Source organism: Coturnix japonica, chromosome Z (assembly GCF_054131305.1).
Source record: "Coturnix japonica strain WE chromosome Z, WE-NBRP24, whole genome shotgun sequence".
Taxonomy (NCBI): Eukaryota; Metazoa; Chordata; class Aves; order Galliformes; family Phasianidae; genus Coturnix; species Coturnix japonica.
The window spans coordinates 15,059,734-15,087,563 of NC_140702.1; the positions used below are offsets into that span (position 1 = coordinate 15,059,734).

At 36.9% G+C, this 27,830-nt stretch overlaps 1 protein-coding gene across 2 annotated transcripts in view; it reads right to left on the minus strand.

Moving 5' to 3' along the window:
* The window catches only part of FBN2 (fibrillin 2), a 147,554-nt gene that overhangs the window by 68,348 nt on the left and 51,376 nt on the right, over positions 1 to 27,830 (minus strand). The window contains exons 8-19 of one of the 2 annotated variants that reach the window (XM_015849660.3): positions 25,703 to 25,828; positions 21,378 to 21,530; positions 20,419 to 20,655; positions 19,646 to 19,783; positions 16,483 to 16,602; positions 15,820 to 15,945; positions 15,064 to 15,186; positions 13,917 to 14,039; positions 9,052 to 9,204; positions 8,108 to 8,161; positions 4,596 to 4,721; positions 3,241 to 3,366 (exon numbers count right to left, since the gene is read on the minus strand). In XM_015849660.3, coding sequence (XP_015705146.2) covers positions 3,241 to 3,366; positions 4,596 to 4,721; positions 8,108 to 8,161; positions 9,052 to 9,204; positions 13,917 to 14,039; positions 15,064 to 15,186; positions 15,820 to 15,945; positions 16,483 to 16,602; positions 19,646 to 19,783; positions 20,419 to 20,655; positions 21,378 to 21,530; positions 25,703 to 25,828 — 1,605 coding nt within the window. The remainder of the gene's footprint in view (positions 1 to 3,240; positions 3,367 to 4,595; positions 4,722 to 8,107; positions 8,162 to 9,051; positions 9,205 to 13,916; positions 14,040 to 15,063; positions 15,187 to 15,819; positions 15,946 to 16,482; positions 16,603 to 19,645; positions 19,784 to 20,418; positions 20,656 to 21,377; positions 21,531 to 25,702; positions 25,829 to 27,830) is intronic. The other variant, XM_015849661.3, reaches the window with a different exon arrangement.

Below are 27,830 nucleotides of genomic sequence, written 5' to 3' on the forward strand. Positions count from 1 at the left end.
TCCATTCTTGTATCTCATTGCTCTATCTTTTGTTCAGTGTTTTGCTTTGAAGTTGTTAGCTTTTCCATTCCGATAATGAAAAACACATGGTAAGCAATTTTCACTGCTAGAAATGTTTTTAGGCATGGAAACACAACATAAAGACAGAATCTGAAGTCAGTATCTCACACAAACACTGTGGATAGATACCAGGCATTAAGACAATTTAGCACAGTGTGCTATAAATCCATGGGAGCATGATAAAAGAAAATGCCTAACCTGAGCAAGTGCTGCTAATTTGTAACATACAAGAAGAGAAGAAATTTTAACTCTTAAAAGTGGCCTCTGAAACACACATGTACTGAAATATGAAGAAACATAATTCCTTTTGAATAGAAGGGGTGAAGAGGTGAATGATTTGATACCTCTAGAATTTAAACCATTTCATGAGATGTTTTGAGTGTAAACACATGTTCACTTTCTGAACAGTTGGAGACATTCAAAACGCTATTGCTCTCATGCTGCTTGCTTCCACTGCTCTGGAGAAAACTGGCAAAGAGCACATGAGCCTTCCTTGCTGCTGCAGTGTTAAGTTAGCTCATTCAGCATATGCTGCGAATGAAATGTTTTAAGTTAACCTGACTGAACTTGCACAGCAAGGATATTTTAAAGAGTGCTTCCACTTTCCATTCTGTGTGTTTGTTTAGCTGTAAAGAAGTAACTTGTGGCTGACCAGTAATAACAAGCAGCTGAGGGCAATAATGTCCTCCATTGCTTCAGACAAATTTAGTGGATGATACTGGTTTATATAATATGTATTCCAGAAGGAAAGTACCTTCATCATCACTCACTCAAATGCACAATTATTTATTATAAATACTTCCTAATCATAACAATTATGAGATATATAGATCATGGAACCAAGTAAAAAATAATGCAAAAAAATCTAGTAATAAATAACTAATAACTACTAATTAAAAATGAGGCAAAAGCCAATACTTTCATTTCAACTCCCTTACTGCACCAGCTTTGCTTGAAACAGTTTTATACCTAAAATTTCTCATTAAAATTTGCATCTCTTGTATCTCTAGAAAGACTGGTCTTCAAGAATCCCACTTCCCACACATCAGGGCAAAAGGCTGGAGCTTGGAAGATGTACCCTTCTGGACTAGAATCACTGCAGGGAATACTTAAGCAAACTGGCAAATGTCATTGTGAGGATACTTTATATAATCTTTGCTTGGTTATGGACGTGGTGGGAAGTGCCTAAAACTGAAGGAAAGCAAATGTCACTCATACACTGAAGAGGGGAAACATGGAGGACCAAGGGAAACTACAAGTCACTCAGCCTCACCTTGATCCCTGAAAAGCTGATGGAGCAGCTATGCCTGGAAACAGTTTCCATATGAAGGAGCTGAAAATCATCAACAGTAGTCAGCACAGATTCAAGAAAGGGAAATCGTGCTTGACCAGCCTTTTGTAAGCTTCACTGATTAAATCACCAGTGTGATGGATGAGTGATATTGACTACCTGGACTTCAATAAGGTCTTTGACACTGACACCATAAAATCCTCATGGAGAAGCTTTTGATGTATATAGTCTAGATGGGCAGATGGCGAGGTGAATTGAAAAGAGTAAGAATTGGCAAACCCAGATGGTGGTGATCATTAAACTGAAGCCTAGTTGGAGGCCAGTAACTTGTGGTGCACCCTAGGAATTGATTCTGGGTCCATTCTTGTTTTGGTAATAGTTATTTGGTAATTAATGATGTGGATACTGAAGGAGCGTACACTCTCAGCAAGTCTGCAGATGACACAAATTAGAAGAAGGGACTGATAAATCAGAGACTCATGCTGCTATTCAGAGGAACTTTTACAGGCTGGAGAAATTGGCTGTCAGGAATCCTGTGAAGTTCAACAAGAAGTTGTTCAAAGCTATGGGGAGGGCTTTGAAACTGGGGATGAACAGACCCAGGAACTTGTATGTTCTGGGAGCAACCTGGCTGAAAAGCAGCTTTGCAAAAAAATCCTCTGTGGGTCCTAGCAGACGCCAAGTTGAACAAGATCCAGCAATATGCCTTTTCTACTAAGGAAGCTCTTAGTAGAGTAATGGCATTTGTGGCTACGTTAGACAATGCATAGCCAACAGGTAGAGGCAGGTGATCCATCCTTTCTACTCAGCACTGGTGCATTCACACCTGGAAGGCTGTGTCCAGGTCTGGGCCCCCCAGTACAGGAGGGACATGGGTATACTGAAGAGAGTCTAACTAAGCATCACCAAGATGATGAAGGAAATGAAGCACATCTCCTTTGAGGAAAGGCTGAGAGAGATGGGATTGTTCAGCCTAAAGAAGACAATGTTCAGGTGGGATGTTATCAATGTACACATTCAGGTGCTAAGAGGATAAAGACAGGCTCTTGTCTGTGGTGCCCAGTGACAGGATAAGAGGCAATAGGCACAAACTGAATATCAGTAAGCAGTTCTTTACAGTGCCAATGACTGGGTACTAGCACAGATTTCCCAAAGAAGTTGTTGAGTCTCCTTCTTTGGAGATGTTTCAAAGCCATCTAGACACGGCAAAGGGCAAGTTGCTCTGAATGGTCCTGCTTTGAATCAGGGAGTTGGACAGCATGACCTCCATTAGCAGTTCCTCGCAGTCACAATAATTTTGCAATTCTGCGTTTAGTTTCTGCAGTGTGACATTTTCATTGTTCTAGCATCTCTGTCCATTAGCAGGAAGCAAAAGCAATTTTGACTATAATGTATGAATTGTGAAGAAAACAAAAGACAGGTTTTATCACCAGATAGTAACATCCAGATCTAGAAACTCAATCACATACATACCAGAATGTGATCTACAATTAAAAATCCCCACAGACATATGGGAAAAAATGGAAAGACTTTTGTAATCAAGACATTTGGTTTTCTTTAAACTATAAACTTTATGTCATCGCTGTATAATCAATGGCAAGCATATATTTGTGTCTATTTCATCTTGCACATATTTGTCTAAAGAAAAGAAAGGAAAACATTTTCATATAACAATGAACTGATTAATGCAATAGAAATTGGCAAGACCCAACACACTGAAAGTACTGCAGAAATATTATGCGGAATGCTTTATGTTATACCTCAGTTCTCTCTCTTTCTCTTGCTCGTCTCCAGTCTGAATGGTTTTTAATCATTTAGCCTTAATGTTAAGTAAGCAATAAATACTAATAAAACAAAGCAATAAAATAAACAATTTGCAGATTTCTCACCTTCACACGTGTCTGTCTCAGTGCTGAACACATAGCCCTTTGGACAAGTGCAGCTATAACTTCCAGGAGTGTTTCGACAGAGGCCATTATCGCACAGAAGCCCATTCACTGAACATTCATCAATGTCTGTAACATATGAGTTAATATCAGTAAGATCAAATACCACAAGATGCCTTAGTCTGTCTAGCAAGGCCCTATTGCATTCTACACCAACAATTAGATTAACAGATGTGCTTTTCCTTACTATGAATATGCAATGAAAAATGCCAATCCTTGTTTTCAAAACTCTAAACCATTTTCAGATTTTTTTCTTTTTTGCCAAAGTTCTAAAGTTTTTCAGAAGCAATCTTTAAAAAAAGTTGATAGGAAGTCTGAAAACAATATTTATGTGTTCTTGGAATGGCCTTAATAATCTTTGTCAATTGTATGAATACATCATCTTCACAGGACCTTTATCAGCTTGCTTTCTTTATTTTAACATAAAAGATACATAAGTAAAGGTGTGTTAGACTACCATTCTAATCCTGTTTTATAGTAAAAAGAATGGATTTTGTAATCCATTAAATTAATATGTGTTAAAACTATAAATTGTATAGGTCAGGTATGGTAGACAGCTTACATGTACATACATGTTAGGAAACAAAAGCTATGATTAAGACTAGAATAGGAAGCACACTGAATAAGAAAAACCCATCAATTAACATCATTGACTGAGCCCCCTTCGATTAAGTATAGCTATCAAAAAGCAATCAAACTTCATGTCCAAATTATTTCTAAAATGCATGAAATCATAATTTTAAATGACTTTCCTTTAACTCCCAACACATTTCACAAACACTTCAGTCTATAAAAGGATAAACTGTGGTAAGTCTGAAGTCTTTGCCTGCTTCAGAACTTCTTAAATTTTGTCAGTTTCATTTCCTACAGTTAAAATTGCAACTGAAATTGTTCCCTTCAATTAAGTCAACTTATAAAGAAAGTTTAAGTTTAAAATAAAGAAGAAAAACAAGAAAGCACAAAAATTACAGTCTCAAGGCTCTTAATTTCTCAACAACATTAGATTCTGTAACCTATGCTTACAAATTCCATTAGGCTTCAGGCAATGGAGTCTTAATTTCCATAAATAATATATACAAAATTTACACTTTGCACATAAAACACTTCCACTAATTAACAGAAAACTACAGCAGTAAAAATACTGGCTATTGAGTTACCAAGGAAGGTTGGATCAATAGAAATTATTTCTTTTCACTGTAGCTGTAAAAATATGTCTCCCTTGCAACCTATGTTCTATCAATTCAAATTATCATCAATGTGGTGATTAATTATTCAACAATTAAAATAGAGTAACTTACCCACACAGTTCCTTCCAGAAGGATCAGGCTCATAGCCGCTGTTACAGTTACAACGATAGCTGCCACGTAGGTTTTCACAAATTCCATTTGAGCAAATGTCAGGATCCAATGCACACTCATTAATATCTGTATTAGCAGAAGATGGGTAGACATTGGAAAGTATGAAAAATGCAACCAAGTAATGCAGACAGTATCAAATTGGAGGGAACATATGACTCACTGGAAGTTGGGGCTGTTATTTAGAGCAAGGGGACAGCTAGGAGGCTGAAGGAAGAAATTATTCCCCTCTATTTAACACAGATGACGCCAAATCTGGAATACTGTGTTCAGTTTTGGGCCTCTCAATCAAAGAAAGATACCAGCAGACTGGGAAGGATAACTCAAAGTGTTGCAAAGGTTGTTAAAGGGGTAGAGTGTATGACACATTAAAAGAGGCTGAGTTAACTGGGTTTCTTTAGTGACAAAAGAGATCTGATAGCAGTTCTCTCATAATTAAGATGGTTCCAGAGAAGATGGGGCAAGTGTCTTCTCTGAGTTACACAATAAAAGGGCAAGAAACAACAGTTAGAAGTTACAGCTGGGGAAATTTTAATTGAATGCTAGGGAAGGAATTCTTCCCCATGAGAGTGGTTAAGCACTAGAGTAAGCTGCTCAGGGAGGCCATGGGAATTCCATCCTCGGAGATCTTCCAAATACATCCAGGCAAGTCCTTGTGAAACCTGATTCAACTTAGTTAACCAACAAGTTAGCCCTGCTCTGAGCAGAATGCTAAACTGGATGACCTCCAGGTTTCCCTTCCAACCTAAATCAATAGAATGACTATGTGTTTGTTAAGAATACCTTGATGCAAAAATACCAAGCCTGTGTACTCGGTGCCTGTGGTTTAAGGATCTAGGTAAGAAGATATAAGTTATTAGGTGATAAAAATATGTCTCCTAATACAGAACCAATGCATACATCAATAGCACAGCATATTCAGGCTTATAGAAATCACAGTATTTATTGGAATTTGGAAATTTCTCTTGGATGGACAGAATAAGATGATGAATGAGATATATTCCCTAAATTTACAGTCCCATATAGAATTTCTGCTGTACTTGGAAAATTCCAGAATATTCACATGAACTATAAGAGCAGGAGCAGGCTATTTTTAATATATGTCTTTTTTCGCCTTTTAGGAAAAGAAGGGTATTCAATACTAAGTTATTTCTTCCCATACGGTAAGCCCATCACTTGAATAGTTCCCTTTCCAAACACTGGAAAGAACAGTAGGGTTGCTGGTCTAGCTGTGACTTCATAAAAGATTGTTTTATACTTGGACAGCTCAATTCTTTATAAAGGACATTTCCTCTCGAAACACAGTGCAGTTTAGATCAGAATATTCCCCATAATTTACATATACTCTGAAATGTATTTGGAAAATACTGTTCAGCCTGGAGACAAGAAGGCCCCAGGGAGACCTGATAGTAGTCTTTCAGGCTGTTGTGATAGGAGAAGGGGAGATGGTTTAAAAGTAAAAGAGGAGAGAATTAGAGTGAGTGTAAGGAAAGAGTTTTTTACAGTAAGGGTAGTGAGGTGCTGGTTGCCCAGAGATGTAGTGGATGCTGCGTCCCTGGAGACATTCAAGAGCAGGCTGGACAGGGCTCTGAGCAACATGATTGAGCTGTAGGTGCCCCTGTTCAGTGCAGGGGAGTTGGGCTACATGACCATTAAATGTCTCTTCCAAATCAAACAATTCTCAAAGTTATGCCTGGATTAAACTCAAAGCTCCAAGACATCTGAACATTTCTTAAGGAAGTTGTATAATATTGCAGCTTTATGTTTTCTTTAAAGCAGAAAGTTTTCTGTATTTTACCAGCCTTGTTTGTATCTTGCAGGAAAACCACATTTCGTGATTCTGTCACTGCTTATGAAATTAATAATAGAATCATAGAATATGCTAAGTTGGATGTGACCCACAAGAATCATAGTGTCCAAATCTTCAAAGTTAATGCTTTTAGAAGGTCCAGCCCCTCCTTTTACTTTGTACATTAAACCTGACAGTAAAATTTCTGTCTTCATCAGTGCATCCAGATTCCTCCCACAGGAAGACTTAAAGGTTTTGCATTTGTTAACCACAAGTTGAATGCAAAGAATAAGTATGCAGTGATGGATAGCAGCTTAATTAAAAAGCTATGAACCAACTGAAAGTCAATGTATATGCCAAGACCTTCACTGGTAAAATATATTGACATTCATACTTGGTAACGATTCTCACTACTGTTGATGAGGAAAACAATAGAAATTAGTGACCATATGCAGGACCAGTATTGCTCTCCTTCAGGACATAAAACTGGCAAACAAACTCTCTCATGTGTAAGATGTACAAAAAATACTAGTTTTATTCAGAAATGTAAAAAATAAGAGTTATAATTAGCCAGGGTCCCCCAAGAGATTACAGTATTTAGACTGCAGTTGATGGAGAGTTTAACTAGCTTTACGTTACAGTAAGGTAATATTTGTGCAATATCACGATGCACTGCTGTTATTTCTTCAGAAGATATACAAACTACGTATTTCACATTGCTTTTAAGTTTGGCAAGATATTAAGGAACAAGCTCATAGAGCAAAGATAAAACTATGCACATGTAATTACAGTACTGAACTCTTCTAATATAATGCTGTGTTGTGTTTTTTTTAAGTTATGTAGACTGTTAATAGGTATAATGTTCTATAAGTCTTATTCTGTTCCTGCTGAACCGAGTAAGAGCTTTAATGCTGATGAGGATAAAAGCTATGCTGATAAAATGCCTTGAAACTTCACGTGTACAGTATCTGGCTGCAGATTTATTAACTCATCAGGGAACCACCAAGCAATAAAACCACAGAACTGTGTTTCACCACTCTTTCTTCAACCTGTCCTATTTAATTGGAAGATAAAGCACATCTTGCCCTTCTTTCTGGTTTGGCTCAGCTACCGTTTGTAAAATTCTCCTCTCCGGTGATAGAAAAAGGAGCTAGAATCTTACAAATACAATCTCTCATTTCCAGGACCTACATAGGAGGACCTTTTTCAGTAAGCTCCCTTTCAAGTACCTCATCAGAGAAATTATCTCTTAATGGAAGATCTATGTAGCAAACACTGGATCTGAAGCAAAGAACTGCTCCACAATTATTCTATCTAATGGAAAATCAGCTGAAAATGCAACTGACTCCTGTCATTACCCAAATTGGGGGAATCTGTCCTGTATCTATTCTAAAGCACACATAATACCAAAATTTAAAATGGACATGGCTTTTTTTTTTTTTTTTTTTTTTCTGAATTAAGATAATACCTATGGTTGTAGGGAACTAAGTTTGGCCTTTTCATTAGATGACATTTAGTTATTCTGCTTTGATAATGAAAATGCTAAAAGTGAAATATTAGTCTTGATGTATTTTACAGTCCTAGTATGTTACGGAAAACTCTACGTTTAAGCAAACCATTTTTTCCCACCTCCAATCACATATACTAAATAAAATCCACAACATACCTCGTCCATCCACAGTGATACCTACTCCACTGCTGCAAAGGCCATGAAACTCCGCTACTCATTGGAGCAAGAGATGTTGGGGGAAATTAAAAAAAATGAAATTATTTGCAGAGTTTTGCTTTTTTAATCCTAAAGTAAATCCACTTGATGCTTTTTCAAAATAATTTTCTACAATTTAAGTAATAAAATGTCAGTGTGCACATGAATTATCTAGAGATACCTTAGCTAAATATAATAATAACATTCCACCCTGAACTTTTGCACATATTCAAAACCAAAATTTTATAACAAGAATGTAACACAAGAGTGATTTCATTATAGTCTTGACAGCACTGTCTCCCTCTGATATTACTTTCAACCGCAATGCCAGTTTTTCTTCACTCTTCACTCCTAAAATTTCTGCTGTCACAGAAAACAACATGAAATGGAACTACCATCCAAGACTACTCATCTCAATTCTGTTTACAAGTCTTTTTTTTATTCAGTGTCCATGCTTTTGTGAAGTACTAATTCCTATAAATTACAGACCAGACTTCTAAAGTGAACACAAGACCTCCTCTTACACTAGATTTATCAAACTAGGAAATATACAGATTTATCAGAGACATATCTTTGCCTAATCGTTATTTAGAGTCAACACTAAATTCAAGAATCCCGTTTCATTCATAGGACTCATGTTCCTTCTTTATCAGTTTTGTCGCAGTCTGGGCGGCTCTGTAATTTGGTTTGCCACAAATGTTACTATGCATAAAAACACTCAACAGAGAATACCAGAGAGTCTGTTTTCCTCAAAAGGAGAAACTACTTTCAGTGTACAATTTTATTAAGTAAAGTTTTAATTTCTCCTAAATGTAAGAAGTAAATAAGCTCTTGATCTGAATAAGATTGTTTATTTATTTATTTATTTATTTATTAACAGCATTTGAAGAAATGTAACATTTTACCTGAGTTTTTAGCAGGGCAGGGGTGACATGGCTCTCCAAAACCATAGTCAGGATTAGCGCAACAACATTCCGATTTTGTCACAGCACCAGGGAAAGGACGAATGCATGATCCTTTTTTGATGCCTCCATAACATGTGCTACGCATGTGAGTATCTAACAAAGGGAAAGTAAATAAATATTTCTTTAGGCCCCAAGTGAAATGGATGCACACCATTTATGAAAGGGATCTGCAAGTATTGCTGACAGTAGGCTCCACATTAGTCAGAATGTAGGAAAATTCTGTTAGATGGCTTTTAACATGTTTTGCTATCATTGAATGTGCTATTTTTTTTTATTTTTTATTTTTTCACGGTCAGATGCCTTTTGCATAAATGTTTACAGGATAATATGGGCTATCTTCCAGCAAGAGTGTGAGTGGACAGTCAACCTAAACATGCAATTGAGAATAGCAGGATACAGTGTAAGTATCTTTAGTTTTTACTTTACAGTCTTTAGTTTTTACTTCTACACTTCTAGAGACACTTGCTAGGATGTCAGGTATCTACAGACTAGGTCAGAGCATGGCTTTAGTTATATTCCTTGTTGAACTCCCAGTAAAATTATGACACACTGTCATCTGAACATGAATCTCAGTTCACTTAAATCAAAGAGAATCCAAGGGAATCCAGATAGATGCCTGCTTAAACATGTCCCCAAAACAACAAAGAAATCTGCACTAAAAATGCTACAGCACCAATTCCAGTGAGAACTGGCAGTTTCTTGTGTGTCCTGCCTGCTGTTAGCTGTAGGCGGGCTCCTGCAAAATGGCATAGCCTGTACATAAAATGTTGTCCATAGTCCCCCCTAGGATAAGCAGTTCTGGAGCACAGTAAATGCAGCCCAGATTTCAGGGTTCATTCCTTGCCAAGAGCCTAGGTGAAGCCAGTACAATTCACTTGCACTTGACAGCAGAAAAAAAATTTTATGCTTGACAACAGTGAAGTATTATTGCACAAGAAAAGTCTGCTTATTTTCCCTGCAATATAGTTAGTTGCACCACGTCCTTTTCCTCCGTGTCTGGAAAGTCCAGATGTCAATCTGTCATGAACAAAAGAGCTTTGATCGCTGTCTTCTCACAGAAGTGAAGGTTTTCCCCCAGTTATGTGTCCAGGAGAGAATGAAGAAGCAATTCAAGATGCCATGATAGGAAATTTTCAGTAGGAGAAAAGACTGGACATTGTGGAAGTACTCTATAGGAAGGTCTTAAAAATGTGAAGGTGGAAATCAGCTGAGGGAAACTACAGATGCCATATATTAGGAGGAAGCAAGCGCTTTTTCAACAGAGTTATAAAAGACTGAGCAACCTGAAGGAGAATTTTCTCACTAATTATAGGAAAACAGCGGTCTACACTGACAGTGATTCACAATGTCCATGAAGAAGGAATACATAAGCTGCTTCTTCAAGAAGTTGAAAAGCAACACTGTGACAGGAAGAATGTTCTCCCAGGGCTGTGTTTATCATGCTCCATCTGTACATCAGCTGCTTGAAGCACCTTGATAAGCATAAGATTGCTGTGTCACAATAGTTCTGACCACACACCTTACTGATGAACATGCTCAGCTCCCTAAGTAGTTCAATCAGCCTCATTTCTGGTGGAGAACTTACTGTATGCCCTGAACCATATCCTAGCATTGGCAGTTTTGTAACCATGTCCTAGTCTCTGGGATTTTATTCTGTATTTTTCTGGAGGATGCCTTGGAAGATCTAGACTCCCAAACTGTGTAGTGATGAAATTCAGCACCTGAAATATTATCACCACTGTATCTGAAGTCAGAGTATGGTGAACCAGTGGTTGACTTGTTCTCACTGAAAGCCACTGCACTTATCCAAACATCTTAAAAGGCTAATCATGTAATACTCATGGCAGTCACTGCCAAATAACCAAACAGACTAGGACTAAACTTAGCTATTTTGTCCTGGAAGGTTGTATTTGGGCAGAGATGTGAAATGCAGACTTAATCATAACTAAAAGCGCCTCAACAGAGAACAAAAAACATTGTACAAAGCTACAGTCACAGTCAGTGCAAGTTCTGAGATGATACAGATACACACAGAGCCAGAAGAGGTATCTTAGCATGAAGCTGCAGTTAGAAATATAGCCAAAACCAAGATGTGTGCAAATACTAACTTGGCCTTGAGTAGTTATCTAACTGCTCCTTTTCCAGGCATTTGTTTTGCTTTGATGTACTTTCCTCCCTCCCCCAGACTTGTATAACATTTTGTAGTTGACTCTACCATATTTATTAGTGTTAAATAAAAGAGCAGTTTATTCCTTTAATCTATGAGTAATCCCATCAGAACCAATGTTACTATTGAAAAGTAAATTAATGCTTAAATTAGAAGTTAGACTGTTGCCTCTACTTTTAAAATTACTATTGTTTTGATAATTACGTAGCACATTTGTAAGATTACTGCTAGAAGGATGCTACTCCATTTAACTTTCTAACTTTCAGATTATAAATGCCCTTACTATGAATACATTTCTAGCATCCAGGTTGTCTTGTAATAAATAAGACATTTATAGCCAGAATAGCCAGTCAGACAACTCCTGCAGCTAACACAGCATGTGTAAATATGTATGTACATATAAAATAAGTACAGAGCAAACTGGCTCTGAAATTCCATTCTGAAGGTCATGTATAAGGACATTTTTTGTTATGCACTATTAGAAATTTCCTCTTTTAATTTATACCTGGAATAATTACATCATCTTTGTAAAAAGAATTTTCCAAACAATTCATGATTCTGCCTTACAATTTTTCCCATATTAAGGATATTTCCTGTTGAAAATCTTAGCTTTTATGGTAAACCTTAAAACTATGATATGTGGAACTGAACGTTTTCAAATAAAGCGTATTGTTCATAGGTGACAGCCAATTTGTGAAGTATTTCTGCTAGAATTGTGGCAGCGTTAGGTAAATGGGAACACAGAAAACTGAGCACTGGACTGATTTGTTGCAGCTGTATCACTGACAAGGTTGAAGATGAGGCCAACTTGGACCACGAAAAAGGTACTGAACAGCTTGTACTCAAATCTAGTTTTGCTGCTGTGTCACCATGCAGTGAAATTCCTATATTAAAAACACAAAGCTTTTTCTCATTCTTATATCTTTTCACTGCCTTTCTCCAAATGTTTAATAAACTAGAAGAAAACAAACAACCTTCCAAGAGAACAATCCTCGTTTTTGTTGGTACAATTTTGCTTACTAAAAAATCGCATTTGTTTAAAATAACAAATACTTGCATTCCAACTGAATCTAAGAAACTGCTTTTTATTTAGATTACTTTAAGGCTATTCTGAGCTTCTAACATGCACTTATTAAATTGAATTGATAACAGAAAGGACTAATTTGCACAGGTACTTGATAGGAATGCTTGCACAAGATTTTTCTCTCAAGGATGATGAAATTCTGCATAATATAAAATTTTAAAATGGAATTTAAAAATTAGAAATTGATTGATAATAGTAACACAAGCGTGTAGTATCTCACATCCATTTTGTTGTAAAATAACCTTAAAATTCTGTGATCAAGTTTGACATTTTAGCTGGACACATGCAAATTAAACAAATACATGCATTCATCAGCAGGAATAGTCATAGCACTGGTTAATAACTGTATCTACTGCGGAGGTAAGCCAATGGTTTGCTCTCTGCTTTCATTGCTCCATGAATCTGTTATATATCATGACTTAAACCACTTAACTGATACAATACCAGCTCCAATAGCGGTCCAGTAGCCAGCAGCAAAACAGAAGTTGGTGCCCTGTGCTACCAGAGTTGTACTTTTCACTCTTGGAGGCACCATTATAGGCACACTCTCCTGCTAGAACTTAAAAGCACACCTATGCACTGAATGGAATTCAGGTTTTCAATATGTCCAATGATAGCTACATACACGAGAACAGTGCTTTCGGAAATACAGTGGAATAGAAGGGTAAAAATAATATCTCATGTGGATTGGCCAAAGCTGATTTTAAAATCTCAGCAGGATCACAGTAGCTACTGCATGCAGAACAATCATTCTCAAAGACTTTGGAAAAATCCATTCTACATTAGTGATTAGAAATAAAGAAATGGATTGAATAACTCTAGCCCTCTGCCTTCTGTTCTTCATCAGGTTGCAAATGCTCCTCTTTCCTCTGGAAAGCTCTAGCCAGGAACTTATGGTAGAGCTCCAAATGGAGCAAGATAAAGAATTCCTTTATTGTCAACCCAGTTCAGTGCATTATATCACAAGATTATCATCAGTAGATCAGAAAGGGTACACCTCAAAAACAGATACCAGGTAGAACAGAGTATTAAGTTTAGAAAGTATTATAGGAGTAAACAAAAGGTGGCACCAGCCTGATTTCACAAAAGAATGTAAGTTTCTTGACTTTTAAGATTGACTTATGTGATAGATTTCCTGATAATCAACAATAAAGACACTGGATTTCATAGACTCTACTAATCTAATTTTTGCTCTTTCTCTTGCTTTTATCTTTTTTAATACTATAGTAGAGGGAGAATTTTCCAGATTAGAGAAAGATAAGAAAAAAAGAGTGCAAAAATTAGTGTCCCAATCAGGAGATGTACTTCCTTTTGTGATCTGAAGTAGAAGTTGTGCAACTGAATATAATTCTGAATGTATATATATATATAATGTATGTACACACATGGAAACTGACACATAACACAGCAAAACAAAAAAAAAATAATCAATTTTATTTAAGGACCTCCTTGGTTTGTTTTAATTCTGCAGCTGATGTCAACATTACCCAGAAGGATGTCATATAATGCTTAAGTCCCCACACCTTCCAATAAAAAAAAGAAAATCTCACTCACCTACACATACACGACCATCAACTCCAACAGCCAAGCCAGGCGGACATTCACATCGAAAGGACCCTTCAGTATTTATACAATGACCATTCATGCAAATTCCTGATGTCTGACATTCATCAATGTCTATGAGGAGGAAGCACAATTCAATAACATATTTGCTGTTTAAGCAAGTTTGAAGTAAGTGTTTTTAGAACTTATTGTCTATATGATAGCAAATGAATCACTAATACATCCTAGTTTTGTTTCTAATAAAGTCTCACCTTGGAATCATACTAAGTAATCAAAACTCCAGCTGCTCATTAAAATGTCAGAAAAAGCTTTATGGAGCAGGATGGTACTTTAGATTAAGCAAAATTAGTGATAAATGTTATTTTTTATCATCTTCTGATATTGTAAAGGAAAAACCTATCATAAAATATCCCTATGATAGTAAACTTTAATTTAAAATAATTTTTTAATGTTTGTCAATTTCTAAGTGAATATCCCAGCTACATATTTGTATTAAGATAAACACAAATGATATAAATCAACTTCAAAGCAGAAAGCTAACATATTTACATGAATCTGTACCTCCTAGAAATGCTTCACACTCAACTTTTACTAGATGCAATAGGCATTTTCCAATACTTTACTTAAACAGAAACTAAATCAGACACCATTTTTAAAACATGTTATGCAATGTTTCCACAATCTCATTTAAAAAGAATTCTAACTCTATATACCAAACATGGTGTCTTGAATTCTGAACTGCTACAATAGTGGCATGGAAGGAATATTTGTGTATGTTCAAAATAAAACATTTTAACCCTTTAAAAATTCCTGTATCGCTACTCATTCCACCGTATTGTGAAGGGTCTGCATATTTTACTACATTAAAGTGGTTCCAAGATGTCTCAACCTAATTTATCATCTGTTGCAGTACAGTGTGATAATAGTAAATAATTCAGTTATTTCAAAAGAAAAAATTAAAATGTAATTTAAAGAACTATTTTCAGGAAGCTTAATACATCTTCAGAAACAAACAGGTAAGACACTAGTATGATCTCAAATCAATCAGATGTGACTGCCATTCTTGCATGAATGAAAATGCAGGAAAAGCTGTCTCATTCAAAGCTGTCTTAATGTTTTACTCCACAGTTGTACCTACCAGTACAGTAGCGCCCATTTGGAGCCAGAACAAATCCCGGTTTGCAGATGCATTTAAAACTCCCATCCTCATTTATGCACATCCCATTTAAACACATGTTTGTAGTCGTACACTCATCGTGGTCTGCAAAGCATTGCAAAGAGAATTGTTTATACCTCTTCACCTCCAAAAAAAATGGCACAGTGTAAGTAAGCGCTCGGGTAAGATATGACAGACTCCTTCAGTTTAGGAATAAATTATTCTCATAACTGATGAAAAATCTAAAGTTTTCAATTTATAGACAAAGCAGCAAATGCGTACACCATCATAATGATGGTTTTGTGTGTTTCAGCAGACTGTGCATGGAACAACAGGGTGCATAACTCTTTATTATGTGAAAAGATAAAAAGCTTCAACCACCTGTTCTAATTAAAAGCTTGATGCAAACTGCTTTTTATCTTGGAAGATTTTTAACACAGTAGGGTGAATATAAAAACAATTCCTTCAGCAGAGCTGATATAGGAAACACCTACTATGAAGCTCTAGGAAAAAATGCTATTCCTGAGCTACCTGTGTCTCCTGAGATGTAGCTTTGAAAACAAAAATGACATCAGATAGTATTTGAAAGCACACTCTTTCATACAACATATATTTGATTGCAGAGGCTTAAGTTCACATCAGGTCATGTCTTATTTCACAAAAGATGAAGAGCACTATGAAGAACAATTCCTACGATCACCAAATCAGTGCTTGCAGTATATGAAGAAGAGTTCTTACCCACACAGTTTTTTCCATCTGTAGTCAGTTCAAATCCAGCATTGCAAATACATTGAAAACTTCCATCAGTGTTTACACATCGGCCATTTTTACAAAGGACACCATTCTGGATGCACTCATCTATGTCTAAGGGGGAAAAAAAAAAGAAGAAAAAAAAGAAAATAAAGGGAAAAGTTACCATAAAACAAAAATGCATGCAGTGGCAATAACTGCTTTGAAAAATGCAGGGATGTTGCTTAAATATTATTAAATAATATAATTATTTATAATTATTAAATATTCCATTCGAGTTATAAAAAAAATAGTATCTTACAAACTTTTACAATAAACCTCTGGCAGTGGTGTTCAGCAATTATATTAAAAGCAACTCTAAAAAACTGTCCACACATTCATCTTCTCCCATATATAAAGGCAAACTTGTATAATAATAGTTCGTTTCCTAATTTTTTTGTAGAATTCTTGGTTAGAAGGGACTGGTCAAGTAGCAGGTATTTCAGCATGATGGAATGACATGATCAGCAAAATGGTAGCCGAGAACAAGGATTCCAATTAATACAAAGTCTACTGGAATTTACTGAAATAGCACTGGAGACTACTTTGAACATGATCTGATAGGAGTCAGAACATCTGCAGTATTGGTAGACATGAAGCCAATTTTCTTACCAATGCAAGCTTGCTTGGTGGGAGTTCTCTGAAAACCTGCATGGCACTTGCAGTAATAGGAACCAGGTGTGTTGACACAGTCTCCATTAGAGCATGGGTTGGACGTGCATTCATCAACATCTGTTGGCAGCGCAGAGGAACATCAATCAACACACCATGTACACATCTTATCTCTCAAGACTAAAAGTTTCTAAGTGAAAAAGCCACTAAACTGTAAAGTCCTGAAACTTAAAACTTGTTCATGATACAAAATCATTACTTTCTTAAGAACACACAGATCTCACTGCAACTATCATGATAGTTTCAAGAAAGAAAGTGTCACTGCATCATTTGCATGTGTCTTGGAGGAAGAAAAAAAACAATGAAATATGAGGATTTTGGGACACAATGTCTGACAGCTGCCTGGTAAAGCAATCCTTTAGTCAACAGCCTCTTTTAACTGAATGACCACTTGTTCTTCTGTAGAACAAAACCAGCACTAATCAAAACTGGCATTTTAAAAGCAGAGCAGATCTTGTCATATAAAACTGTGACTATATTAAAGGTTTATTGCAGAAATGTGAGGAAGGGCCACACCAGAAGGAGGGACTCTTAATGAGACTGCAGTCTGGGTACGACATCTCAATTATGTAAGCTCCCTGGCGAACTCAGCCCCAGCTTGTTTTTACTTTTCTGTAGTGCTGCATTTACCTAATTTCTTCCCTAGAGTGGACCTTATTTTCCTCTTCAAAGCTTTTGTTTTCTTGGAGCAACAATATATACCTCAACCAGTTTAAATTTTAGGTAACTGACTGAAAATTACTCCCATTTGACATAGGGCTCTGAAAACTTACTGCCTTTCAAGAACTCTTCTCAGGTTTGATTTCCAATGACTTTCTATGAGTCAGTTGTGACTCTGGACTATGAAAGCTATTCCTAGCTCCAAAATGACACTGCTTGTTCTTCCTCATTCTATTTTCTGAAGCCCTGCACAAGTTCCCGCCTTTAGCAGTTCTAGTTTTAAAACTTATGTCATTACAATTTAGAAATAATGGCACTGAATTAGAGATTAAACTCATGAACAGTATTTTTTTCCAACAGAAGGCATTCTATTTTTCTATGATTTTCACTTATTGTTAAATAAATACATATTTCTTTATAGTGCTGTAACATGAATAACTAGATTATATATGTATCAATTAAACCATAAGCAACAACACATACTTCACAGGATTTAATATATAAGGTTAAAACCAATGGCATCAATATACACATCAGTAAGATCTGGGATCACCCAAACAAATAATTTTGTGAGCTGGCTTACAATACTCCTGGTGCTTACATCTGATCAGATTGTTTTCAGTAAACAGTTAAGTAAATGGAAGTAAAACAAATGGAAGAAACAAATACCTTCTCTTACACATATTTAGCTTATTCCTTTTTTCATATGCACCACTCCAGTAAAACCACAAGAATGAAGCAAGAAAAGAGAAATTCAGAATGTTAAACACAGTATCAGCTTTTAACACTGCAAAAAAATGTCTGCGTAGTTATGGCAGTTTCCTGCCCTCAGGCTTATCTATAGTGCCTGCTTGCTGGGATGCTATTCCTCTTGAATAGGTATTTTCCCCCAGTGCTCAGCCAGTTTGGGAACAGAAGAGACCTGAGCAAAGTTCTCAGCTACCAAAAACATGTTGAAATCTAAATCAAATTTCACAGTAACATTTTGCCAAATTCTGTAACTCAAATGAGTTGACTGTATATTTATGTTGCTTTAGGACAGGGAAGGACAGAGGAAACTTATAAATAATAGATGAGGCACTTCTCTATACTGTTTGGTTTTCCCACAGAAAATTACATTATTATAGGTCAATTAGCTTCATCTTTTAAAGAAACATTCACATTATAGATGGATCTTACTGTAAATTAATTTATAAATTCTACAGCAAGAATGCAATGTTCCTCTTTTAAATAAGCTTAGAAAATCCCCGCAAAGCCTTGTGCGTGAGATGATTTCCCTATAAAATATGCACTTTAAGTTGTTCTTATTTTTATAAGCTGTTGGTAAAAAAGGGAAATGGCAAGTATATGTTAATATAAAGAAGTTGTTGGCCTTGAGTTTGCATGGCAAACATGCATATCCAAGCACTGTAAACAGGAAACATATGAGACAGATATTTAACTCATTTCATTCTATCTCCAAGAAAGCCCCTTTTTAGTGACAATGATATATCCCTTTCTCAGTGTTTCACCTGTAACACTTGTCAGAAGAGACAAAATGGAACTTCCAAAACCTTCCTATCCTTTTTAAAAAGTTTGTAGCCCCCAGTCATAGTATTCCAGTTGTGAAATTTGCCCCTCCATGGTTCTGTGGTAGCAATTTGGTCACAGTTTTCTAACTGCACCACAGTTTCCATCTCCTCCTGCATATTTCCTATGTTGCATGCACTGGTGTACAGCCACTTTAGCTGGGGTACTAGCAGCGTTATCTTCTTGGAGGAAACTCCCAGAATCCTCTCTCTGGGACAAATCTGAGGTCTTCCATGGCTGTTTCCTAAAGTGACAGTGTTTCCTGGTTCTTCCTTTGCTATTCAGCAGTGCAACTCTTCAAACCCTATCAAATCTAGTTTAAAGTCCTGCTGCTGAGCCCAGTCAGCTTGCTGGCAGAATATTACTGCCTCTCCTGTTCAATTGCGTCCCGTCGGATGTAAACGTGCCAGATCTATAAAGGTTGCATCCAAGATCATAGCACCCGCAACCTTTAGTGTGGCAACATCCGTGCAGCAACATGTTCAACTGGTCCATTCTCTTCCTTCTGCCTGGTTCCCAGTTTCCAACTGGGATGATCGAGAAGAGCACTTCCTGTGCTCCTGATCCCTTCATCATCTTCCCAAGGGACACATCAAATTGGCATGGGAAAGGGAAACAGTGACATCAATAACAAACAAGGGCATCCAATGTAAACTATTCAACTCTTGTCCCATTTCACTTCTCCAGAAGGCAATGCACCAAGCCAGATAAGCCTGGCACTCAGTTTGCAATTCAGGGGGGAATGGAAAATACGCAATTCAGAGCTGCAATAATTCCCAGCTTTTAGTTATAGTCTTGGGTTATAACATTATTTCAATTACTCTCGTAACTGAATAACAGTGAATAATAACAGATTTAAGAAATTTTTACTTACCGATACAATCACCATTTGCATCCTGCTTATACCCCATGTTGCACTCACAGCGGTAACTAGAGATGGTTGGTATACAACGTCCATTTAAACAAAGGTTGGGATGGTGCTTACAGATGTCTATTGTCTGATTGAGTATTGCTAACATAAAAAACAAACAACGGGACACAAGACAAACATTTATATTTTCAAGTATAAGTAAACTTTACATATATGAAACTTCATTTTGGACTTTCAGTCAAGGAGGTGCTCCTGCAGAACGGGTAAGTTTTATGTTTGGGAAAATAATGAAAGAGAATCATTCATTTTAAATGCTAAGTATTTGGAAGGCCTTTGGAGTTTTATTAGTGCTGCATGAGAAAAATCGCAATTGGAAAATTCAAATGTTCATGGTGAAGTGGGAAGTCAATATGTGAGCTGTATATAATCAGTATATAAACTGGCACAGAGTTAATACATGATAGGTCAATGTAAAGCTCTTACTATCAGGACACTGTGATAAACATAAAACTTAGTCATGATGAGTTAAGTGGCAAGTGAAAACAACTTGTAAACTCAAACCCAAAAGGTGGCTATAGGCTCAAGGACTATCTAAGTGAAGAAACAAATCCATACATCTGAACTCCTGCTGGAAAAGGACTTCCTAACCCTCTAATACGTCACTTAAGGAGGTCTCCAGTATGTGGACAAGGGAAAGAAAAAAAAAAAAAAAAGAAAAAAAAAAAAAAAAGGAATCAAAATAGTGATTAACAAGTAATGACAACACAAATACTTACTTAGCCCTGTTATTATTGGGCCATTTCCAGTGGCGGTCTGACCACCTGTTCCTACCCCTGCTCCACCTACACCTGGGGAAAAACCATTACTTCCAGGGATGGGAATGAATCCTGCTCCTCCTGGGCTGTAGCCATTGCCGTTGCCGCCGGGAAGGAATCCATTTCCTCCTGTCCCACCACCTCCTCTGGAACCACCTCCAGCAGGCACACCATCCAAACAAAGCCTGCGGTGTTCATCTATTGAATAGGAACACCAAAAGAGGCATAAAGTAAATCAACTCTTCAAAGTCAGCTTATTAGGAAGATACAGATCTTTGTGCGCTGCAGTAACCTCACTGTTTTCCTTCTCCCATTTCTAATCTCAAGGGAATTCCACAGTTGTGACAGGTGTTATTTAAGGGAGGCCACTAAGAATAGTAAAAAGAAACATCTTAATTTACAGCTACATGTTTAAACCATCTTGTTGATATGTTTCCAACAGCATTAACTCCCTGATACAGATAAACTGAAAAGACATTTCATGAGGGATGTGGAATATTGTCCTGTGTGTATAGAGTTGAAAGAATAAATGAAATACTGATGCATTCCTAGTTCAAAGTAACATGAAATTTTATGGAAAGAGAGAGCAGCTGTTCCTTTAAATCGAAATGAACTATGGACCCTCAGAATCATTTCCTCTTTGAGCTTGACCACAAAATCTTCCCCATTTCCCGAGAACTATTTCCAATGTCAACAAAAGGACGCTAAAGAAACTAGTCCCAAACAATAAAGGACCAGAAAAAAAAATGGCTCACAGATGGAAATATCATTATTAAAAACACAAGAATGAGTAACAAGCTTAATCTTTTTCTTTTTAGCCTACATTTTAAAGTAGTTTATAATGATCTCCAGCTCAAGTAGAAGGGAACAGCAAGGAGAAAACAAAACAAAACAACAAAAAGCCCCACCAGACCACTTACCAGATCCTCTAATAGGACACATCTCTGGAACAGATCCAGCGGCCCAGCACCGGCCAGACTCACAGCAGCACTGCCTTTTGGTGAACCTACCAGGAAGTTCCTGGGCACAGCGGCCATTCACTAAGTTGGCGAAACAGGTACTTGCCCTCTGATCTGGAAGACAATTCAGAAACAAAACAAAAAATAGTAATGTGAACTCTCAAAACTACATTCTGTCATTCAATTAATGTGAGCACTAAAATGTTTGAAACATATTTAAAAACAAAGCATGACATCCAACAAGTATCTGAGGTGGCCCAGCACCAATCTATTCTATATTTAATTTACTTCATGGTCATTTAGTTTGAGTGACACTAGCCTTGCGTTAGTTTAATAACTAGTTGTCAAACTCACCTTTCCTTCCAGTCATGACAAGTACTCAATTTCTTTCACAGGCTATTCTGTGGAAAGGATTAGGTAACACCTTTTCCATTGGCTTTGTCAACAATCAGTACAGAAGTATTGGAAAGAATAAAAATCCTATGGATACTACATGCAATTATTTCAGACTGTGTTGAGTAAGTTTTTAGAAGAAAGCAAATAGCACCTTCTTTAGATTCAGATCCCAGCCAAGGAAGCTCCTGTATATGGGACATAAGGACCTTGATAATTGCTCATTCTCCTTTACCTGTTCTTCCCTTTTCTTGGTTTTGACAGGGCAAGTAATAACAGGCACAGCTTAAAGACACGAAGTTCCTCCATCAGAAGTTAACTAACATAAGAAAACATGTTTTTACTGTGTGTGGGAGAGAGCCCTGGGAAAGGCTGCCCAAACGCTGTGGGGTCTCCTCCCTAGTGATCTTCCAAAGTCTGGAACTAGACTGCACTGGGTGTCCTTGTTGGAGCAAGGATTGCTCTGGATGGACTCAGAGCTCCCTGACAATTTCAGCAATTCTGTGACTGCTACTGTAGTCTCACCCACATCTATCCTTATTCACTACAGGTATTACCTACTAACAGCATCACTGATATACAGCCTGTAAAAAAACAAGGCAAAGCCAATAATAAAATTTGAAAACACAGAATATCAGCAACTAAATATTTTATATTACAGACTGCTCTGCTACTAACAATCAAAACTAGGAGAAAAGTTTGTATTTCAATGTAGTCACAGAAAAATGATTAGGACATTTTTATACAATTGCTATAAAAATGACTTGAAGAAAATAATGCTACTTGCTGGACTACGACAAACTTCTGCTAATGTATTGAAAGGAACCACACCTAGTTGATCAATTTATTACCTTTGCTTACAATGTAGCTTCAATATGACAAAGAATGGCTACAACAGGTTCCCAGACATAGTCACTGGAAAAAAAAATGAACCCATTCTATTTAAATGTATTCATTTCAAAAAGCTGCCAACTTTGAAATACTAGGAGAATCAAGTAGGTATAAAAATGAGATATATATAGAAATTGTAAATTAGAATTGGTTTTATTTAAATAACCAAAACCAAGAAATTTCTTTTTGCAAAACTCTTACCAAGTGTAGCCTCATCATCATGCTCTGTAAGAGCATAATATGACATTTTCCCTTGAGTCATTTCGCTGAAGATAAAAAACACGCAAGAAGTCAGCTATTCATTTTCATCCAAGTATTTTCCAACAATTAACATAAGCAGTAAAACAACACAATATGCATGATGCAGAATATAATTCTCCCCTTTTAGTCTGCCCTTCTGAGGCCCCATCTGGTGCTCTGCAACCAGGCTCAGGGCCCCCAGCACAGGAAGGATGAATAGCTGTTGAAGTAGGCCCTGTGAAGAAGTAGGCTGTGAAGACTATCAGGGGGCTGGAGCACCTCTCCTACAAAGACAGGCTGAAAGAACTGGTCTTTCCTTTGGCCTGGAAAACAGAAGGCTCCAGGGAGACCTCACTGCAGCCTTACAGTACTTGAGGGGAGCTCATAAACAGAAGATGACTTTTTACAAAGTCTAATAGTGAAGAGACAAGGAGGAATGGCTTTAAACTGAAAGGAGAGAGATGTAAGCTAGATTTTAGAAGGAAATTCTTTACTCAGAAGGCAATGCGCAGCTACCCAGGGAAGCTGTGAGTACCCGGTCCGTGGAGGAGCTCATGGCCAGGGTGCATGGGCCCCCGGGCAGGTAAGGACTCAGGACTGGGTGGGCTTTAAAGTCTTGTCCAGTTCAAGTCATTTTACGATTCTGAGGTAACCCTAAGATACAGTCTATATATACATAAAATATAGACAAACAGTTGCTAAGGTAAAAAAAGTAAATCGAACAACAAGGATTTTTGCAATCACCATCTCTCACTCCCAAAGCTATGTTTAAGGAAAAAAAAGAAAAAAAAGAAAAAAAAAAGCCAAAATATTTCATAGGCTCTAGAGTGTAAAGCAAAGAACCCAACACTACAAAATAATTAGACTGCACTATCAGCAAGATGCCTCCACTCCAGCTGCCTTCCCCGAGGATAGAGTTGGGGCAATAATATTTACTCTCCTGAGGTGTCTGAAAGCATCTAAGTGGCCTACAGTACAAGGGCCTCTTTCATGCCATATCCTCAGTGTATTAACATTGCACCTAAGATCGTAAAGTTTGCTCAAGCTAACAGGAAACATGGCTGATACAAAGGATACCAAGCAATACAAATAGAAACTAGACACAAATTTCTGAAAAGCCAGGTATGACAAAAAACAAGAAAATATAGCAACTAGAACACCAGAATATCGACTATTTTTTTCCTTGGTGTAGATATACCTGCATGAATAAATGTCAACCGGTCTTCTCAAAAATCTAATACTAACACAGATTTTCAGTGTTGATATGAGATTTAAACTTTAAGTATCCAACGACTAATAAAACAGAGAATGTGAAACAATTACTGTGTATACTTGGTAACTAAGCTGAGGATTAGTTATGACAGATGCTCCTGTTCACATGAATTAAAGTTCCAATTTATATCTAAAAATAACTCTGAGCACTTTTATTTCCCTTTGATCATTTTCAACCATGATTAGTTTCAACTGAAACTATATACAGGTTAAAGGTAGACTGAATGCTCAACTGTATTTCCGGTATTGCCAAATGAGAAATATTCTATATATAAGTCTTTTATCTTAATTCTTTCCGGGACACATCTTCTTTTATTGTCATACTCTGAATGCTGAGTAGGATAAAAGCTTAACTAAGTTAGAAGGATGTAATGTAAATTACCATAACTAAGTACATTCTGACATTCTTTTAAAAAAGCAAGTATTTATCTTAAACTGGTGAAAATAAAGTCATCATTATTAATGATTACATTCCTCACTTTTCTCTTGAGCACACATTTATCTAGCAGTGTAAATTCTGACAGTATAAGAACTTCTAGACAAGTGTGCATTTATTTAAGGGAAGGAGACTGATGCAAGAGCCTGCCTTAACAGATTAGGACACGAACTCTATGTACAACTGCTTCTGGAAGCTTACTTTAAAAACTGGATTGTAAAATTATGCCAAAATCCATCAAAATGTTGATCGTCTTGGAAATCATAGGTTCTTAGAACTCCTGAGACCAGGCACAATATATTTAAAGTCTGGCATTCCTCAGATGAGCCTTGATATAAAAACTGAATACATTGTGCAAAAAATTATTCATGCAAAATCCTTTGCAGGTCTTTGTTGCTGCTGGCTTACACCATGTATCTGTAATTCAGAACTCTCTTTGGAATTACCATCCCTTTTCCAACATGAGAACAAACTGCTCTGAGATATCCAAAATAAGAATACTCACATGAGAGCTAGAAAATACACTATTATTGTATGTGTATTTTTCATTAATTCATCAGTATAGTTTATACCATATATTCAGCACATGTATCTGCTGTATAAAAGAAACCTAGTAAGAAGATTCACAAAGTGCATTACCACCTGAGAAAATAAGCATAAATCTTTCTTATAAATATTGAAACAGATTTTTTAAATAAATTGCCTAGCAAAGGCTGCAGTCTAATGAAAGTTAATATTTGGTTTGTTAGTCAAATTAGTGACGACTCAGCACACTCTACTTAATGACCCAGACCCAAATCCAGATCCTTAGCAGGAGTTCCCTGCCTACATTGACAAAGAACAATCAAGAATACTGATAAAGATTGCTGCTGTGGCAATCATCAGAGGAGAACGTTATGTATTTTAAGTTGCCGGAAAAGAACAGTGCTAGTGAGTGAGGACACCAAGGTCCTGAGGGAAAATACTAGATGGCTGGGATAGAGGTTCTGCTGCTGACTATTAATTGCCTCAGTAATCTTAAGAGTTCTTCAAGTCTACAGGATGGAACACCTACCGATACAGCGGGAGCCATCTGTAGATGAGACATATCCCCGGGGGCAGAGGCAGAAATAACTTCCCACTGTGTTAGAACATTCACCACCTTCACAGACTCCTGGGATGATGATGCATTCATCAATATCTATCCAAAAAGGAAAATAGATAGGGTAATGAGCAAAACACTTCCAGTTATTCTTTTAAAAAAGGAGGATAGCCTCTCTGAAATTGTAATTTAGCTCGGATTTAATAATACACTTCAAGTGCTTATAAACTGCTGTGAAGGAAGCATCTAAGGCAGGCTTTCCTTATATGTTCAAAGCGTACCTGACTTCATGCCTCAGACTGCAAGAGAGGCAGACCTGGACTTCCCATAAATGACACATACTGAGTGTCATCTCAATCTGGCAGCTACAACTCAGTGCCAAAGAATACACCTCGTTTCTGAGTTGAATGAAGGATGATGCCAAGCATGACAGCTGGGCTTCTGTGACCACAAAAGTATTATTCATCATATCTAATAGCTTTTTGGCTTTCTTCTAATACTTCAGGTGTAAGAAAGAATTTTGGCCACGATCTTCAGAAGTATAGTTAAAAAGCCACATTTTCAGATTTTCTTCAAGTATTTTTAATCCATACAGACATTTCTGTTAGTCAAAAGCAGTGATCTCACCTAAACACTGAAAAATTTTGCAACTGCACGTAAACTGAAATGGCATCAAGCTGATAAATTCGCTATTGCAAATAGTGAGGAATGGTAGGGCACTGAGAGCCAGGACTAAGAGCATGGAGCAGTGTCCCAGCACAAAGATAAAGTAACAAGAAGCAATGGAAGGCAGCAATCTGACTGTACTGATGAAGAAGTGAAGCACAGCAGAGCAAGCTGGGTTGGAAGAAATAAAATTAAGGAAAACAGCATGAGAATAAAGACTGTGTCATAATCATTTCTACAAATGAGCCACTTTAAGTAACCACTTAAAACCACTTCATTTCAAAACTGTGACAAAATTGTAAGATATTTGAATATGTTGCAGTCTAATTAGTAAGATTTGTTTTGGCTTTAACTGACTATCAGCAAAGATGAAGCATGGCCAAGGTTAAAAAATGAGAAGCAAACATGACAGAGCAAAACCAACCTTCTAGATAGCTTGAGATGAGCTACATTTTCATGTTGGAATGGTAAGATGGCAAAGGTTTTGCATGGCTTCACAAAGGTAGTCCTAATTAAAAAGTTATGGCTTAACTTGTTAGTAAAGATCTGGATGCAGTCTCTTTTACACTGGAAAATGAAATAACTGAATAAATAAACCAGACTGATGAACCCAAATGTCACATCAACTAATGCAAGAGAAGCATTAGAAAAAGCATATGGCAGAAATTATCCTGTGGTGACACTGATTCTTCACATTCTTAGTAGGAAATACTTGGGACTCTGTTGCACTTTTATACAGACCATCATTTCCCTAAACCCTGTCACTCTAGAAATTGCTTTGAGATTAATGAGTACCTGAGAAATAAACTTTATCCAGTGTTACTTTTTAGGAGGCTTTTATGTATGCTTGTACTTCCACTCCCACTGAGAGCTAAAAGAAAATAAAGTGTGCCAAAAAGTAGGGTCTTTATTATTAGAAAGGTAACTCCCCAGAGTGGGAGGGTCCATACATAATGAACTCCCATTAGATATGAATCTATTGGGGACAATCAAGAAATGCAAGGAAAATTGAGTTTTGCACAAGGGTACAAAGAATGTGAGAACTGTTCTTTGTAAAGTAAATGTGAACAAAGCACCCCACTCATTCCTTCAGTCACGTATTTTTGAGAGCAACTGCAGAAAAGACAACTTAGCACACAGACAACATCTTCACAAACTACCTTACTCTACACATACACACATCCTAAGATCCTTGTTTGTTTCACACGTTGGAAATCAAAGTAAAAATTCCACCTTTTTAACCAGGCTTGCAAGTATTTCAAAGGATGTCAGAAGTTTAAATTTTACTTTAAAATAGTTACAAAATGATAACAGCTATTCCCCACATTTTAGACAACTATTCAAGCATGTACAAAAGTAAATGTAATTTCTGCTAAATCAAAACACTTTAAAATATGTTCCCCCAAGACCTCATAGTTTACCAATGTAGAGATTC